The sequence below is a fragment of the Sesamum indicum genome, linkage group LG9 (assembly GCF_026168435.1).
Source record: "Sesamum indicum cultivar Baizhima isolate 11 linkage group LG9, ASM2616843v1, whole genome shotgun sequence".
Classification (NCBI taxonomy): domain Eukaryota; kingdom Viridiplantae; phylum Streptophyta; class Magnoliopsida; order Lamiales; family Pedaliaceae; genus Sesamum; species Sesamum indicum.
Window position 1 is genome coordinate 6,484,075 of NC_142665.1, and position 17,600 is coordinate 6,501,674.

The 17,600-nt window shown below is 36.5% G+C and overlaps 3 protein-coding genes across 4 annotated transcripts; 1 reads left to right on the forward strand and 2 right to left on the reverse strand.

Moving 5' to 3' along the window:
* Window positions 1-735: 735 nt before the first annotated feature.
* Window positions 736-5,523, forward strand: LOC105170797 (neutral/alkaline invertase 3, chloroplastic). The gene is made up of 7 exons (XM_011091713.3): window positions 736-1,080; window positions 1,714-2,427; window positions 2,942-3,107; window positions 3,180-3,391; window positions 3,773-4,266; window positions 4,355-4,403; window positions 4,836-5,523. Exons 2-7 carry the CDS (start codon window positions 1,771-1,773, stop codon window positions 5,160-5,162), a joined length of 1,905 nt encoding a protein of 634 aa, XP_011090015.1. The 5' UTR covers window positions 736-1,080; window positions 1,714-1,770; the 3' UTR covers window positions 5,163-5,523.
* Window positions 5,524-5,936: 413 nt separating this feature from the next.
* LOC105170798 (uncharacterized) lies at window positions 5,937-8,639 on the reverse strand. The gene is made up of 5 exons (XM_020696617.2): window positions 8,195-8,639; window positions 7,975-8,110; window positions 7,726-7,793; window positions 7,525-7,611; window positions 5,937-6,177 (listed from the first exon to the last, which is right to left on the reverse strand). The coding sequence occupies exons 1-5, from the start codon at window positions 8,543-8,545 to the stop codon at window positions 6,106-6,108; spliced, it is 714 nt and encodes a 237-aa protein (XP_020552276.1). The 5' UTR covers window positions 8,546-8,639; the 3' UTR covers window positions 5,937-6,105.
* Window positions 8,640-10,286: 1,647 nt separating this feature from the next.
* LOC105170799 (serine/threonine-protein kinase D6PKL1) lies at window positions 10,287-15,748 on the reverse strand. Of its 2 annotated transcripts, none has more exons than XM_020696749.2 (3): window positions 15,115-15,748; window positions 12,304-14,226; window positions 10,287-11,335 (listed from the first exon to the last, which is right to left on the reverse strand). In XM_020696749.2, the coding sequence occupies exons 2-3, from the start codon at window positions 14,082-14,084 to the stop codon at window positions 10,477-10,479; spliced, it is 2,640 nt and encodes an 879-aa protein (XP_020552408.1). In that variant the 5' UTR covers window positions 14,085-14,226; window positions 15,115-15,748; the 3' UTR covers window positions 10,287-10,476. The 2 variants fall into 2 exon arrangements, with proteins under 2 accessions (XP_020552408.1, XP_011090017.1); XM_011091715.3 differs by having other exon boundaries at window positions 12,304-14,279.
* Window positions 15,749-17,600: the final 1,852 nt, after the last annotated feature.

The following is a 17,600-nucleotide window of genomic DNA, read 5'->3' on the forward strand; positions in this document are numbered from 1 at the left end:
TAGAGGGGTGCGAGGCACGCACAAGTTTCTTTTTAACAGAAGAAAAAAAAAAGAGTTATAGCTGTTTATTGTTCGCTAAAACATTGATCATAATAAAGGGAGAATTATATTGATACTTTTTAAGGTTAGATCTAAGTTCATAATTATTTTTGTGAAACTACAAACGTACTTCTTGAAGGATTATAGATGTAATATACACTAAGGGGTATTGATGTAGCTTTTGCCCTTAAAGTGGTAAAATGTAAATTACAATTTTAATCTTAGGTGTATGCGTAATTTTGTAAAAGAATAAAATGTGTTTATAATTTTATTTTAATTTCAATGAAATGTAATTTACTTTAATAATTACTTAATGTTTAATTTACAAGTTCATTGTAAATTAATTTATTACATACAGTTGTTGCATAACATTCGTACCATAGAAGTATCAAATTTCATATCTATTTTATATATATATATATATACTCTTAACTAATTGTTCAATGGTACACCTCCAAAAATACGTATTTATCAAAATACCAATGAGTTTATCTACACTTTATATTATATAAAAAGAAAAGAATTTATATTAATTGATAAATTAATTTTTTTTCCTTCTTTTTAATTTTTAATGTAATGTATTAATTTATATATTATTAAAAATAAATTATTATAAATATTATATATTATATGGAGAGATGGACAATGTGGCAAGGGTGTAAATAAATAGAGGGAAGAGGTCATAAAAGCGCACTGCGACTGCGAGTAGTGTGAGGGTCGCAATATCCGAGTGCAGACTCAGAGTAGTGGTGCACCAATTTTCTACGTCTTTTCCTTTTCTTCAAATTATCTACGTGTTCGGGTTAACCGACTAAAGAATTGGAGAGGTCCACGTGTCCCCATAACTCGTAAATATCACGAAATAATGTCCGAACCGGGGGGCCCTGTTTCTCCCAGTTCCGCCGAGTCAACTCTGTCGAGCGCCCATCGCCGACCACCACCCGCCGCTGTGCTCGATTTCCGTCTTCCACCGTATTTCTTCCGGCGATTCCCCTAAATCCTCTCGCCGGAAGAAAAAAGTTACCTCTACGACGAAATCAAGTGAGCATATTTGTTTGTTCTCCGTAAAATAGTTGATGATATTAAATTCCGTTTGGTCTTTTTCTTTTTCCCCTCTTTCTTTGTCTTAGCAGGATCAGATTTTTATTGGTTTTTGTTAATAGGAATTGGTAGTAAATTCCGTGTGTTGCTGCTCGCATCCCTTGCATGAGTTCGGTTTTCTGTGTGATTTTCTTTTTGTGACTGGGAAATTAGGTAGGAGTTGGAAAAGACAGGAGAGAATCTTGGAGTTGCAGTTTCCAGTTATGGAGAAGTTGGGTTGTCACTTTTACTACTGTTTTACACATAGGCTATTTTCTCTTTAAAATTAGGCTATTCGTGGAGTGATTTACGACAGAAAGAATGGAAAACTGGGGGAAAAGGGATAAATAAAGAAAGAAGCGACATGAAGTTAGAAACTGATAAAAACAAGATGTCAATTTTTTGACCATTTATTAGTTTTGTCTTGGTATCGGGCATAAACTTACTTCAGCCATGATCTGTGCAGTCACAGAATTAGTATAGAAATTACAGTGACGCTGAATAGATAGTAATTATTTCAGCATGAGTAATTTAGTTTATTTGATTTATTTGTGTGTTAATAGTTATGAACGCTGTATTTATGCCTATTTGAAGGAACATCAAACACTAGTTTAACCAAGGGGAAGGCCGAATTATAAACTGGTGGTTCCGATGGCTGCTTCAGAAGCAGCCTTACAAGTTCTGTTTGGGGCAGTACCATCGCAAACTTATACAAACTTGAGATCAACTTCACTGCTTTCCTGTAAGTATAGCTTCAAGAGCCAAAAATGCACATCACAAAAGGCCCGGGGGATTTTTCGAATTTATGCGGGAAGCCATGTGATTAGAAAGACAGATGGTACTTTTCGAGGGGGACAAAATAATCAATCAAAACCTCTGCGTTGCAATTGCACTGGGGCTGAAAGTGTTTGGGAGGCTTCTAGGGATGATGGAAGTAAAGGAGTGGTCAATGGTGTGGCCAAGGATCTTGATAATCAAAGTCTTGAGGCAACACAGCATTTCAAATATGAAAAGGAAGATCTTCTGTCTAATGATAAATTAGCATCAGATACAGCAGTGGGTAAGACCTTTAGTGGAGCTGGTGCAAACTCTTTGGAGGATGAAGCATGGAATTTGTTGCGAGCATCAATGGTGTATTATTGTGGCAATCCAGTTGGAACCATCGCTGCTAATGATCCAAGTGACTCAAACACTCTCAACTATGATCAAGTGTTTATTCGTGATTTTATACCTTCTGGGATCGCTTTCCTATTAAAGGGAGAATATGAAATTGTTAGGAACTTTATCCTTCACACTTTGCAGCTGCAGGTAATGGAAATGACATTATTGCAGGAAGCCTGTTGAATTTGTTATGTACATATTTCTTCATTCAAGTATAATTTACCTATCCTTCATGAACTTTATCCAGTTCATCGAGTCACTCACTTTTAAGGTGGCTACATTGCCTGCGATTTCTATGTTTGGGAAGAAACATTGGATTATGTTGATCTTTACTGTGTAGTACCATTACAATTTTTGCATGTTCAAGGAATATTATTTGTGTTCTCTACCGATAATTATGTGGGAAACTATAGCGACTATGCTCTAGGCAGAGTGTACTCTGTCGAGGACATCATATAATGTTTTGGAATTTCCAACACTTTTACACTGTTGTGCATGGTTCAGTATTCCATCCCTGCTGCTTTTTCAGGACTATTACATGATTGCAAAGCTGCTGAATGAGATTAATTTCACATTTTGACTGGGCCCAAATACTATAGATGAATTACTTGGTGAACTTTTGGTATTTTTATTTCATTAAAAATTTCTTTTGTGAGATCAGAGTTGGGAAAAAACCATGGATTGCCATAGTCCTGGACAAGGACTAATGCCAGCAAGTTTTAAAGTGCGTGTTGTGCCTCTAGATGGTGATGATTCTGCTACTGAAGAGGTCTTAGATCCTGACTTTGGTGAAGCAGCAATTGGTCGGGTAGCACCAGTTGATTCTGGTTAGTGGATTTCTGTTAGGCTGGTATTTTTGACTATCAGGCCAGACTAACATCATGACTTTGTTTCTCAAGGTTTGTGGTGGATCATATTGTTACGCGCATATGGAAAATGCTCTGGAGACCTTTCAGTCCAGGAAAGGATTGATGTACAGACAGGCATTAAGATGATTTTAAAGCTTTGTTTAGCAGATGGTTTCGATATGTTTCCAACTTTACTGGTAACAGATGGATCATGCATGATAGACCGTCGCATGGGTATCCATGGCCACCCACTTGAAATTCAGGTTTTCCTCTATTCCTTTTCTGTTTATATTTGCAATCAGCATACTTTTCCCATTCTCTGATCTCTACCCTCTACAGTCTTAGCTGCCCTTCCCCCTTCTTCTCTCTTCCCAGTTATCGTTTTGTTTGGTTAATAGTCCTTTCTAATGAAAGATGAATTCTCCTTAGTAGAACTTTAGAATGAAAACTTGTCCCGTGTAGTTCCTAGGCAAAAAATATAAATCACAGGATTTCGCTTTCTAAGAATCATAAAGCAAGTGATGGGTAGCAGTTAGCAGGATGATGCATGCTTATTCAGTGGAAAGGGAGCCCACAAAACCCAGTAAGTATATGTATAGCATAAATGCTGCATGCTTATACAATATTGTTGCCTGTTTGTGCAGGCGTTATTCTATTCAGCTCTGCTGTGTGCACGCGAGATGCTTGCCCCGGAGGATGCTTCTGCTGACCTTGTCAGGGCGCTTAACAATCGTTTAGTAGCTTTATCGATTCACATCCGAGAGTACTATTGGATTGACATGAAGAAGCTGAATGAAATTTATCGATACAAGACAGAAGAGTACTCTTTTGATGCGGTTAACAAGTTCAACATCTACCCAGATCAAATTCCTCCGTGGCTTGTGGAATGGATGCCAAACAAAGGAGGCTATCTTATCGGAAACCTGCAGCCTGCACACATGGACTTCCGTTTCTTTTCACTGGGAAATTTGTGGGCTATAGTCTGCAGTCTCGCTACAGCAGATCAGTCACACGCGATATTAGATCTTATTGAAGCCAAATGGTCTGATCTAGTGGCTGACATGCCGCTAAAAATTTGTTACCCTGCTCTAGAGGGCCAGGAATGGCGAATAATCACGGGCAGCGATCCAAAAAACACGTAAAGTTTCTATTTGTATGAACTAGCTTTGTTTCATTTCAGGCTTAATGATTTTGATTGAGATATTCTGCTGTTGCTTTATATGCAGTCCTTGGTCTTACCACAATGGAGGTTCCTGGCCAACCTTGATCTGGCAGGTTAAGTTTCATATTCCTTGCCCTGTTACTTTTGTTTGGATTTCTTGGTTCCTGTTATGAACAATGAGAAGTAACTTTGATTCAGTGGCATATCAGCAGCTGATCCACCAACCAGCTATATCATTTTTCTCTTGTTTGATGTAAATCTTTTAACATCTAGGTTCGGTACTATCACGTTGTATTGGAAAGCCCAGTGTTGGAAGCAAGATACGGAACTTGAACGGCATAGAATGAATGCCTTATTCTCCATTACAATGATGAGATTTTGTTGCACTAATTGTCTATTAACCCGGTTTCCTACGTCATCCTTAACTTGCTGTCATGATAATATCATCACAACAATCATTTCTGAGTTGCTTTTATGGTCATTAGTCCCACTGCTATTTCAACCTACATGCTTGTTTCTAATATTTTGTATCTGCATTCTTTCAGCTGACTGTGGCGTGCATAAAAATGAATAGACCAGAGATTGCTGAAAAGGCGATCAGAGCTGCTGAAAAACGTTTAGCGAGAGACAAGTGGCCTGAATACTATGACAGTAAAGGAGCAAGATTCATAGGGAAACAGGCACACCTCTTCCAGACCTGGTCTATTGCCGGATATCTGGTGGCAAAACTCCTTATTGCAAACCCGAGTGCTGCAAATATCTTAATTAACATGGAGGATGCAGAGCTACTGAGTGTCTTTTCTTGGGCACTAAATGCTAATCCAAGGGGAAAACGTTCCCGAAAAGGACCAAAGCAGAGCTTCATCATATGAATTCGTATATCAAACATGAAAGCTGCGAAGATCTGTAAGAGCAAGAAATGCCATATGCCATAATCTGTTTTGAACCTTGTCTGCCTGCTGTTGCTGGGGCCGTGTGTCAATTACAAGATCTGAGTGGAGAGACAGAGGCAAGTAATATAGGATCTCATTCATAGTTCAGCTCTGTATATGGTGAGCTGTTATAGAAGTATATCATTCATGAACTTATGATAGCACTTAGGTGCGCTTTTCTCGTTCATTTTTTATTATCTCCGCCGGGTGATATAACTTAGGGAATTTTGTTGGCTGTAAGTTGACGTCTGTATCCAACTTAGTACGTTATTGAATTACAGGAGATTAGCTTGTTTGTTTATGTTTTTCATTTTCGATTTTCAGCAAGAAGCGTGTGTTTTTAAATTTGTATAGATTTTCATATGAAAATGAGAATATATTCAGACTAGTTGTGGTGTCAAATCAATTTATTTTTTATTCTTCCAACTTAATAACAACTCCTTGCAATACTCGTATATTCTGAAAATATATCGTTGACATCCCATCAAATCTGCAATAGTCTCAGACTCTCAGTTGATCAAACAAAGTGGACCTGGCATGCAAATATTACAAATTTGAAAAGGAGATTTCGCTAACTTTCGAAATAGAGAGACACGTAATCAGTAATTATATTAATTTCTAAAAGAAGTTATAATTGGTTGCCTTCATTATCTTTTATTTGTTTGATAAAACATGATTACACAAAGAGAGGCACCAGAGGAATCAGCCCAAGACTCTACAGCAACCTAAGTACTTCCATTCCATATGCAAAGTCGAAATAACATAGGAATAAGCATTTTGAATGACTAACATTTTCCTGTTCAGTTGAAAAATATATTTTTATTTCTATAACATTTGGAAAAGAGCAGCCAACATAGGCAGATATAATGGACAGGCAAGAAACTTAACCAAGACTTTTCTCAGCAATAATGCTCTCCAATAGAGATTGGCAAGCATCTTCAAGTAAATCTAGCACCTGCAGGAAATACGATCAAGGGTTCAGTTTAGACTAAGAGGTAAACTTTATGGGAAGAGGAATTAAAGCACAGGCGATTAACAGCAAACTTGTTGGTATCATCAAAGATATGATTAGAAAGTAGTAATAATAATGACAATAGGAAGGAAGGACTAAAAGAAGTGTAAATAATAGGGACTGGCGTTTCAGTGAGCTTAAATTGAGAAGACAAAAATTCAAGTGTTACATCCAGAATGCACCAAAGTATTAGAACTTCGCAGGTTGAACCACTGTCACATATGTTAGACCAGTAGCATTAGCGTAAAATTGTTGGGCATAGCCAACTTGCCAGAATGTTTCTCATGTTGGCTAATATAGCCTTCCCAAGTAGAAAAGAAATTCTCTGCAACTGTGCCGACTTTAATAAACCCCTTGTGTGTACGGCTCACGACCAAGCTGACGAGCACAAGCTTGCCCAAGTACACACAAACCAAGTCGGCTAAGAAAGCAACAACCACTAAGCTTAATAAAGAGCTTTTGCCACATAAATCAGCACTTCGCAACAAGCCAGTCGACTATGTTTACTAAGGTGAATTTATGTCGGCCAATCAAATAATAAAATAAATTTATTCATCTAAGCCAAACCAATAGAATTACTCATAAGGTCATTCTCCTCATGTAAGCTTGTGAGCTCTGTTCCAAGATGGGGCTTCACGGAACAACTAAAGCATCATTTCTTTAAATGTTTTCTTTTCTACCTTCCATTTGAAAGAAAATACTAGTCAACAAAAAACTACCAGTGAACAGTAAGTGTATGTAAATAGAATGATAATACTAGCAGATTACAAATGATGATATCATTATTACTCTGGTAAGTTTAATGTTAATCCGTACAAAAACTCTAGGAAATTTTATTCAAATGTTTCATCGAAGAATAAAAGAAGTACATCAATTCAAAGGAACATGTTGCCATAATAATAATAAAAAAAAAAAAAAAAAGAAACCTTGTTGCAATTGGGTTCAGTGCAAAATAGATGGGTTCAATCTATAGAAAAATGCTGTATCAGTGGAAGCTACTGATTTGAACATAGACTGCCTCAGTGTTCTTGTCTTACAGCGACATCTATTCAACCTAAAACTGCCATTTTAGTTCTTACTCTAGCTAGGCTCAAGTTTGGCCTATACCAAAACTCACCGTGAATCATATTCGCAAGTGCTCAAATGTAGAAGAGCATACCAAAAGTGCAGCCTCTTTAAGAGAGCATTTATACCAACTGCTTGAAAATTCAGTATGAAATGTATCAGACAGCTTAAGCCAGTTTTTTATCTGACAGCTCATTCCCTATTAGAACTATCCATATTAGTTACCTTCTCGAAACCTTGTTGTCCACCATAATAAGGGTCAGGCACTTCAGTTTCACTATGCTTCTTGCAGTAGGAACACATTAACCGAACCTGCAATATCAATAGGTATATTTTGATGAACAACGACCAAAAGTGGGCATGTTGGACTTACAGCACTTCAACATGAAACGATAAACTTAATGTAATCCAAATTGCCTTACAGACCTTGTTAGCGGCATCAGCAGGTAAAGTCTCCCTATGCCTCCACCTCTCAAAAGCCCCAAGTATATCCTCTTTCCAGAAAAAAATCAGTCAAAAAATTTAAGGTCACACAATAATTTTGTAAGGAAATATTTAACCACTCAATACTACATGATGAGCAATATAAAAAGATGTATCAACTGCATTATACAAGAAACCGAAAAAATAAAATCAGACCCATAGTTGAATTCCACATTGAACACATTAACCTACCTCTGTTTTGCCTATCCATTGCAAGAATAATATCAAAATCCCTAAAATCGGAAGGCCTTATAGGCCTCGATATTGAAGTAATCTCAATTCCACGCCTTTTGGAAGCCGCTCTCATTCTTGGGTCCGCCTGATTACCCTTGATAATTCAAGAAACACAAAACATCATCACAAGCCCATGTAACTGAAATTCTACTGAAGAGGACCTTCTTTACTCACAAACCTCATGGTAATTGATGGTGCCAGCAGAATCAATGTAAAGTTTGGAATCAAGATTGTTTTGCTTAACGAGGTGCCTGAAGACACCCTCAGCAGCAGGGCTTCTACAGATGTTGCCAAGGCAAACAAACAAAACAGAGAAGGGCTTGGTGGTATCATCAGAGGCTGTTGAAGGTGTGGAAGCCATTGATGAAGCCTCAATTCTTGCGGGTTTCAGTGCTAGTCTTGTATGGATTATGTATGAATGATGCTGGAGAAACGAGAGGGATTTGGATTTGAGAGAGCAGTGGCAAATTGGTAATAAATGAGGGAATAAGGCTGTAGGTGTAGGAGTAGGTATGTGTAAGGCCCTCATTGAGCTTTTTTCCTCCGATAATGGAATGCTGATGCTCTCAGATTCTTCTCTCTCTGCTGAGGAGGAATTGATAAATCATAATTGGTCTGCACTGTCTTAAAATGCCAAGAAATTGTTATAATAATTAAAAAATAAATAAAAGCTTATATATAGTTTCTTTTTTTTTTTTTTTTTGAGAAACTATATAATAGTTTTTTATATTCTGACAATATATAAATGTGATAAAACTCAAATTAATATAAACGCACACACACAACACACACAGACACAGACCGGCTGTGCCTGCAGAATCAATCCGGGGAGATTGTTGTGGTTGAGGAGGCGTATAAAGACAGCCTCGGCAGGCAAATGTTGCCATAGCAAACAAACAGAAGAGAGAATTGTTTGCTGCTGCTCATTGATCACTACTGCCCTACCTACTTCCTTATAATTCTTGCCGGTCTGTGCTCTTCTTCGTCTATGCTAAATTGCAAAGGGAGAGAGAGATAGAGTAGTGGGAAATTGGTAAAATTAATTTAGGGATGTGTAGGATGAATTTCACAATTATTGGTCTGTAAGTAGTCTGGTGGTGTCACAACTTAAAAAAAAGGGTAGCAATCATGATGATAATGTAATGTAATTATGTATTCAGTTTGTTTGTTCCCAAAGGAGTAATTTACAAGACAAGAGCTTAATTTGTTGGCTAGATTTTAAATGATCAAACACACCACACATGCACATTTCTACAAGAATGTCTCATTTGCCTAAATCACTCTTTCTTCTACTAACTAATATAATAAAATATACGTGTAATTGCATTACGTGTGAGCTGTTGTTTTTAATTTTTCAGGGTCATACGTTTTTTGTTTGGTGTATAAGCATTTTACTTTTATGCTAAGACTAATTTATGGGATTGTAAATTGTATTCTAGAATATGTAGCTATTATACACAAAATATTTAAATTCAAATTAAATGTAACCAAGAGATGTACTTAAGGAATTAATTACATGAATCTTTTGTTGCTTTAGAATTGAATTAAACAATTCAATGAATTTTTAATTTCTTTATTGCAAGATTGTCTAAATTTGATATTTTCAATTTATAATATATTCATTAATTCAACAAATCATCAAAATTAAGTTTTAGGGAATAATAATAATAAGGATAATTTCATTTACATCCATTAGTTTATGATCTATTTACACAAATTATCTATTTTTTTATGTAACTACAGAAACCACCCCAAACAACCAAACAGTAGGGGTAGTTTGTGTAATGATATTGACGTTTTTTATTATGTGTAATTTTTCAGAAAAATAAATGACTTGCATAAATGATATAGACGTTTCATTTATATAATTTTTCAAAAGATACGGGTGATTTCTATAAAAGTAGACCATAAATTTGGTGGCGTAGATATAAATATCCCCAATATTAATTTACATAAATACCACTGAAACTAACATAATTACCAGGATCAGTGTGTGTGTGTGTGTGTTCACTGCTTGGGAATATGCTGAGTGTGGAATGGAATAAACTGATTATGAGTTGCAGTAGGATAAATATATACTCTTAGGCCACCTTTATTTTGGGTGATGTGATTAAAATGAGATGTATTAAGTGATTAATATCATGAGGAAATCACATCATGTACCGGGCTTGAGGCACTAACCACAGACTTACAAAAAATGAAGTAAATAAAAAATAAAGGGTGAGTAGCAGCCAATCCATGATATCATGGCTAATCACCCAAAGTAAAGATGGCCTCAAGAGCTTTCTATTCCTTAACAATGTTCACACTGTTTATGTGCTGCCAATTCTGAAAACACATTTACACTATAGGCTATATATATCAGTTACAAGAAAGAGGAATCTTGAGTTAGAAAGGAAAAAGAAACAAAAAAAGAAAAGGAGAAAAAACTATTCTATTTGTGTTCCACATTTGATTTTGCTAGAACATCTCAAACTCTACTTCATCTCCTCTATGCTCAAGTTCTACGGGAAACTTACTTGTTTTACTTTGAGAAACTGTGTCAGGGACAACATTTCCCAGATCAAAGAACTTGGGCAGCTCTGGAGGCGTTTCGCATCGTATCAAAGCCCAGTTAAGGCCCTCAAAGAATGGATGTTGCTTAATCTCTGCAGCCCCCTTTGCAGAACCGAGCCTGTTTTCTGGCTCCTTCTTCAACAGCCGTCTGATTAAATCCCGAGCATGAGAACTAACCATGGGACGTTGAGGAAACTTGAGGCACTGGGAAACCACATTAGATATAGTATCCTCATTGCTCGATCCCTTGAAGGGTGTCTTTCCGTATAAAAGCTCGTATAGAAAAATTCCAAAGGTCCACCAATCCACTGCACTACCATGACCTTCCCCTTTGATGATCTCAGGAGCCAAGTATTCATGTGTTCCGACAAAAGAGTTGGATCGGGCGCTTGTGGGCTCCACTACAAGCTGCGGCAGTGGAATGACCTGGGCGGCTAGCTCCGATTTTAGTTTACGTGTTTTGGCTGCAGCAGATAAGAACCTAGGCGTGAAACAAGAAAGTTGCCATGACGGTTGGAGGCAGAAAGGATCAATGCAGCTGGAATCCGAGCATGGACTCGACATCTTCTTTGGTGGCTCGACAACAGGGGAAGATGACTTAACTAGCATAGGATTTACAGCACATCTAAGAGACAAGTCAAAATCCGAAAGCATGATGTGACCATCTTCCCTGACTAAAATGTTTTCAGGTTTCAAGTCTCTGTACACCACTCCAAGCATGTGAAGGTACTCTAGTGCGAGAAGAACTTCAGCAACATAAAACCTGCATATTGTAGTATCCCAGAATGCACATCTGTCAAGTATAGGACATAGCAGTTGTAGTGGACAAGCTATTCATATGTGTAAACAAGTAAGGATCGCCAGGAAAGCAAAGATTAGATCTTCTGAAAATATAACTTCCATTCACGTATTTCCAAAGCTTTTGCATAAAATCCTTCACTGCTGAGAAGGTACACAACGCTATTTGCACCTTCGAAACAAAAATTGTTCATGCACCAAGGTGGTGTATTTTTCAGAAAAGCAACATGATTGGGACCATTAAAATCCAGGTGCTTGGGTATATGATTGGGACCGGAGACAGAATTAGCTGCCCTGATATATGCTTGCTGAAGTGAAAGTTACTAAATTCACGGTTGAAGTGCAAGATGAGTATCTGCATATTTACCTGCTTAGTTTTCGCCCCAAATTCATAAAATCATAATTACCAAAAGTTCGATCTTTAGTGAACATGCTTAGACCTGCAGTTCCTTCTCTCGCTTGTTTCTCCTGTTCAGCTTACTAATTAAGTGAGAAACCGCTAATTTTCCCCTATTCATGTGTGATGTTTTCATGGGTTCATATTTCAAGTCAACTTTCTTACAACTACTTGATAGCTAACAATAGAGTTTTCTCCCCGTAACCTTTTAAGTGGTTCAACCCAAGCATGTTTGCACTGTCTCCTATACTCGGAGAATCTAATGGTATTAACAAGGCTGAAAAATAAATGTATCAGGGAAGAAATATGTCTGATATAACCTTTTCTTCTTGTTTTACCCCTGAATGTGTAAATAAGTGCCCCTTTCACTTTTGAAGTATGGATGCCTAGATCACATTTTGGAACGTAAGTAGGCAGGAAGTCAAATTTCTGTCAAGCATCTGCTGAGTATCTGATTTGTCTTGCAGTTGATCATGTGTGAAAGGTCCTTCAGAAAGCTAAAAGTTATCAGTCATACACACATCATAAAACTTTACCTGGCAGCTTTCTCTGGAAAACTCTTGGTCAGCTGTTTTTGACGAAGCACATGCAGATCACCACCAGGGCAGTATTCCATAACCAGGCATGAGAATTTATTCGTTGTAAAATGGGCATAGAGTGTAGGGAGAAAAGGGTGGTCCAGAATTTCCAGTATCTCCTTTTCAGTTTGAGCCCTCTGCATTTTCTTTCTGCTAGCCAAAAAGTCATTATCCATAACTTTCACAGCAAAGAGGCAACTAGTGCCAATCAGCTCAGAGAGGTAGACAGTGCCAATGTCTCCACCACCTATCTTTCTCAACAACTTGAATTGTTTCAAACCCAAGCTCCCATGCTGCTTCTGAACCGAGCTTATGGCTTCCCATCTCAAGTCCTTTGACATGTGAGGCCGATATCCACTACGACTAGACCCACTGAGATAGCTTTCTTCACTGTAGCTTGTTGTACTGCTATATTCCCCAATGCTACTTTTTGAGCTTTGAGATATCTCCCCCTTTTCCCTTGACCTCGATCTTTCATCAGCTTTTATCACGATGCTCTTTGATTTGTTAAAGATATGTGGAACAAGGTCATTCTTACTTGTTTTAGAATCCAGAGCAGTTGAGCTGGCTGTAACGTTTGCAGTATTACTGGATTCTGGAGATGCTTTCTCAAATTCTTCACATCCCTTTTCCAGGACAGAGTTGGTTGTCTGATGAACTACTTTGCTAGTGTGGTGATCATGATTGTTTATAGCTCCTTCGTTATGTTGGCTTCGGCTTTTGGTGACAAAAGTTCTTTTCGGTGCAATCTTCTTCTTGACAAAGTTTTGGGCTCTTGAACTGTGTGGGCCTAAACCAAAACCTTCGTTTGAACTTTTTATCAGCTCACCCTTCATATTAGAGTCTGATGATAAAGATGGACATCTTAACTTATCTGCCATCTCCTTGTGCTGCACACTTGCAGCTATTGAACTCTCAACTGGAACAGGGACTATCTCATCTAACTCCCGGAGTTCCTCGTCGACTGCAGCGCTAACAGAAGGATATGGCAACTCCAACGTCTTATTCGGCCCCAATTCAGCTTCTGGCAGTTCAAAGCCAGTATTAGTTGAAAATGGAGTGACTTCATCCTCAATTCTTGTTTTGGTTACCTTAGCACTCTGTGGCAGTGCACTGACAGAAAGGACAGAAGACTGTCCCATTTTCTCAGATACATCAGCAATTGATTCATGTCCAGATTCAGGCGCCTTGTCCAAAATATTGGATGAGCTTCTTTCAGGTACCAAGGATATCTCCACCAAATTCCTTTTGGCTTCATCAAGGGGTTGACCAGATTCAGTGGCCTCAATCACTACAGCCCTGTACAACTTCTTGATAGCTCCTGATTCCGAGATCCCAGGTGAAGCTGATGGTCTTGACATTCGTTTCTTAACAGCAGCCATCTCTGATGCTTGAGAAATGCATAACCCTCTCAGGGCCTGTTTCAAACTCACAGATTCTGAAATTCCAATACCAGAAACTTGTGATGGGCCAACTCTCATTGGCCTTTTCATGGCACTTTTGTGTAAAGCATCTCTAAGATGCCTATCTGGTTGACCAACACCTCGACGAGAACTCCCAATATCTATCGCTTCAAAAAGTTTGTTAATGTCATCCTCAATACTATGCTTCTTCAAAGGCTTTACCAAATGCTGCTGCTTTCCAGTGTTTCCACTAATCTTAGATTCAGAATCATATGTTTCTGTCAACTCTACTATTTCATGAGCACCAGGCAACGGATCCATGATCGTCGGTGACATCTATTCCAATGAAATTGGATGGAGCGGCAAAAGCATATGTTTAACCCATCTCAGACAATGCACTCAGGAGATGAGAGATCCCATATATTGGCAGGATGAGCAAAATTGCAGGAGACTCATTAAGCATGCTGAGAATTTTAATCTGCAGTCATGCAAATTTCCTTCACTAAATTCATTCCACCGCATATGCCTCAGCTACATTTCCACAAAATTATAAACCAAATCTCAGTTCAACCACAAAAACAGAGTAAACATTTATGCAGCACATCTTTCTTGCTCTCCTAAGCTTGTATTGTACAAGTTTAGAACTTACACTTGAGATGGATCATTAGATAACAACTCATTTGATAAATGGGAACAAAACCTTTATGAATTTGATTCTTTTGCAGAAGATTAGTGTTCAGACTTTTCAAAACTTTTACAGAACAAATACGAAGTTTGAAAAGTGTAGATTCCATTTTTCTCCCCTTTCTTTTATTTTATCCTAAATCCTGAAATTGTCTTCCAAACTGAAATTCAAGAATCTTAAAGGTACTCCACAGATGAACAACTTAAACAAAATGGAAACAGCACGAGCTAGCTTGAAAAGCATTAGACAACTACAACTCTGAGATAAAACATTAAGCCATAAAACAAACTAACTACAGAGGAGAAAGAAGCTTCCTCTCTTTCAATTAGAAATAACTAAGATCACCTCTGGGGACAAAGTTAAAGCAGCACAAACCCAACAGCCCACCTATATTAATTTTCGGTCGAAAAAATCAAAGCCCCACTTAATTAAATTGGATAAGAACCGAAGAAAGAAAGTGATCAAAATCTCATTTATTTCATGTAGTCTCCTTCATTTCCAGCCCAATAACAAGGATATATCAAGAAAGTGGACCACTGCCCATGCCAGTACCATCACAGCCAAGAACAGAAAGGCAATAAACTAAATAAGCAAGCCACAAAATCATTCCACATATACTTATAATACACACAAAGAAACTGAAACTGGTCAGAACATACACAAAAAGAGCAAGAAGGGTACCTGATACAAGGATCAAAGCAGCAAGATCAGGGATTTTTACACAGGAAAAACAGAGACCCTTTTCTCCTCTCTCTCTCTCTCACTCTCTCTCTCTCCCTCTCTCTCCCTCAAAGAATTCAAAACGCAAACATAAAAGCTCAAAAAAGCAGGAAAGATAAAAACCCCACAAGTGAATTTGAAGAAATATAAACAGGAGCAACAACTTCTTTTTCTCCTTAAGGACACGAGAAAGTGAGGGTCCGCTGTAATGGCAAATTGAATGAGGTGGAGTAAAAAGAGCCAGCATACAAGTGAAAAACTGTAAAGCAAAGAGAGAGAAAGAGAGAGCGGAAGAAGGGGGTGAAATGAAATTGAAATTCTTTATGCAAATCACGAGAAGGAACACTGTATTCTTTTTTGCTACCATATGATGAATGATGAATGATGATAATGATGATGATGATGAATAGTATAGTGTTAGTGTAGTCCCAATACTACTTTTGTGTTGGTACTGAATTGGCGGAAGAAAGGCAGAACTGAGAGCTGAAAAAAATCAGAATACGAGGAGGGAGCTGTATTACATATATATATATATAAATTCAACAAGAATTTCTTGCAACAGTAGGTATAGATTAGTAGTAGTAGCGGAGGGGCTCGATGTTAAACTGAAGTCGACGCCATTGATATTGATATTGATGTTGATGTCAATTCTTTCTTTTCTACTTCAAATTATGTGCTTTGCTTCTTTATTTTGTTCCAACAACCTTAATCACATCTTTACCCCTTGCTTATGTAGTTTTTGAATTTTTTTTCCTATGTTTACCACCAATGTTTTAAAATTCACACATCCAATTGAAAACTCTTATGGGATGTCATAATAAGCTCTTTATATACTAATAACCATCGAAATTTTCGTCAAATTGCTTTTAAATATTAAAATTAACACAGTTTTGAGAATGTTTTTATCTATTAGATGTAAAGATTAAAAAATTTAAAAAATCTTATAAAAAAAAGATGGATTCATCTTACTTTTTTCTTTTGAAAAAAAAATATATAAGATTTTAAACATTATATTTTGAGATTTTATAAACTTTTTAGAAAAACAATTACCAATTTTATAGAATATATAAACTCTCAAATTTTTATTAAATATTTTGAATGGTGTATAAGTTCAGCCAAAACCCCTCCTAATAGGGTCAAGGGTCACCAGGTCAATCGTCCGATGAACTAAGGTTGAGTCAATAACCTCATTATTACGTTATATAAAAGTACATCAAAGTAATAAAAAATATCAATATAATGTTTGGATTCGTTTTTTGAGTATTTTGTTGTATTTTGTGGAGATAGAGAGACAAAAATAAAGATAAATATGTATGTGTTAGAGATAATATGTATGTTTGGATTTATTTTCGAAGATAATTTAAAATAAGTATTATACGTTTAATGTTGTGTTTTGGGAGACAAAAATTACTATTTATTGTCAAATCATATTTTTTTTATATATATTTATGTATATGTGTGTGTGTATATATGTATGTATTTATGCTAAAATAGTTAAAAACACCTAAATAAGGTGTTTTTGAATGATGGCAAACATTGAATATGTTTTGACTTGTCTCGAAAATAATTTGAAAATGAAAACAAACATAGTGTTAGTGTTTATTGGCTCAAAAAAAATATAACTTAAAAGAGAAATTTTTATCCACATATGATACATAATATGAGTTTGTTAGAATTGGGAAAATATTAATACGTAAAGACAAATAAGTAGCTTGAAAGTTAATGCTCATAAAGTCAAGTGTCTTCATGATATCAAATAAGATTCAATAAATTGAATATTTTATTAATACATCACTATATATATATATATATATATATATATAGTTGTTTCTTCTAGTAATGTAATGGCTAAAAACTTATGGATTTGTATATATTGAAACATTATAAATTGACATGCATTTCAAAATTTGATGTCAATCCATTCCGTCTCAGACACTATGTTTGAGTGTGGAATTTGGCCTAACGCTGCATCCAAGTTCAGAGAGTAATTTTACAATGCATTATAGATGGCCTAGTGTAACTAGTTTCTGGGTGATTTTTCTTTGTAATTTATTAGCAACAATTTTAAATATCGACCTTGTACAGCTGTAAACTTAAGAGAATTCTCCAAATCATGTAAATTTTATGCCTTGCATTTATCTTTTATTTTTTCATATTTTTTTCAATACACATTTACAATTTAACTAGAACAAATTCGAAACAAACGACGTATCAAGTCCAACATCGAATCATAGAGGTAAGAGATTCGTACACTTGAATATATGATATTTCCTAAATGAAAAGTGAGCGACATTCAATGAAATAATTAAATTATTGGATTCACCAATTCATTTAAGTTACAAAAATCTCGATACATATATATATAGTGATTTAAATTGATGATGGAGTTTCAAAACAAAGGTCGTCTCTAATTTTAATTTGTTCTTATTTTATGCAAATCTGCAAGC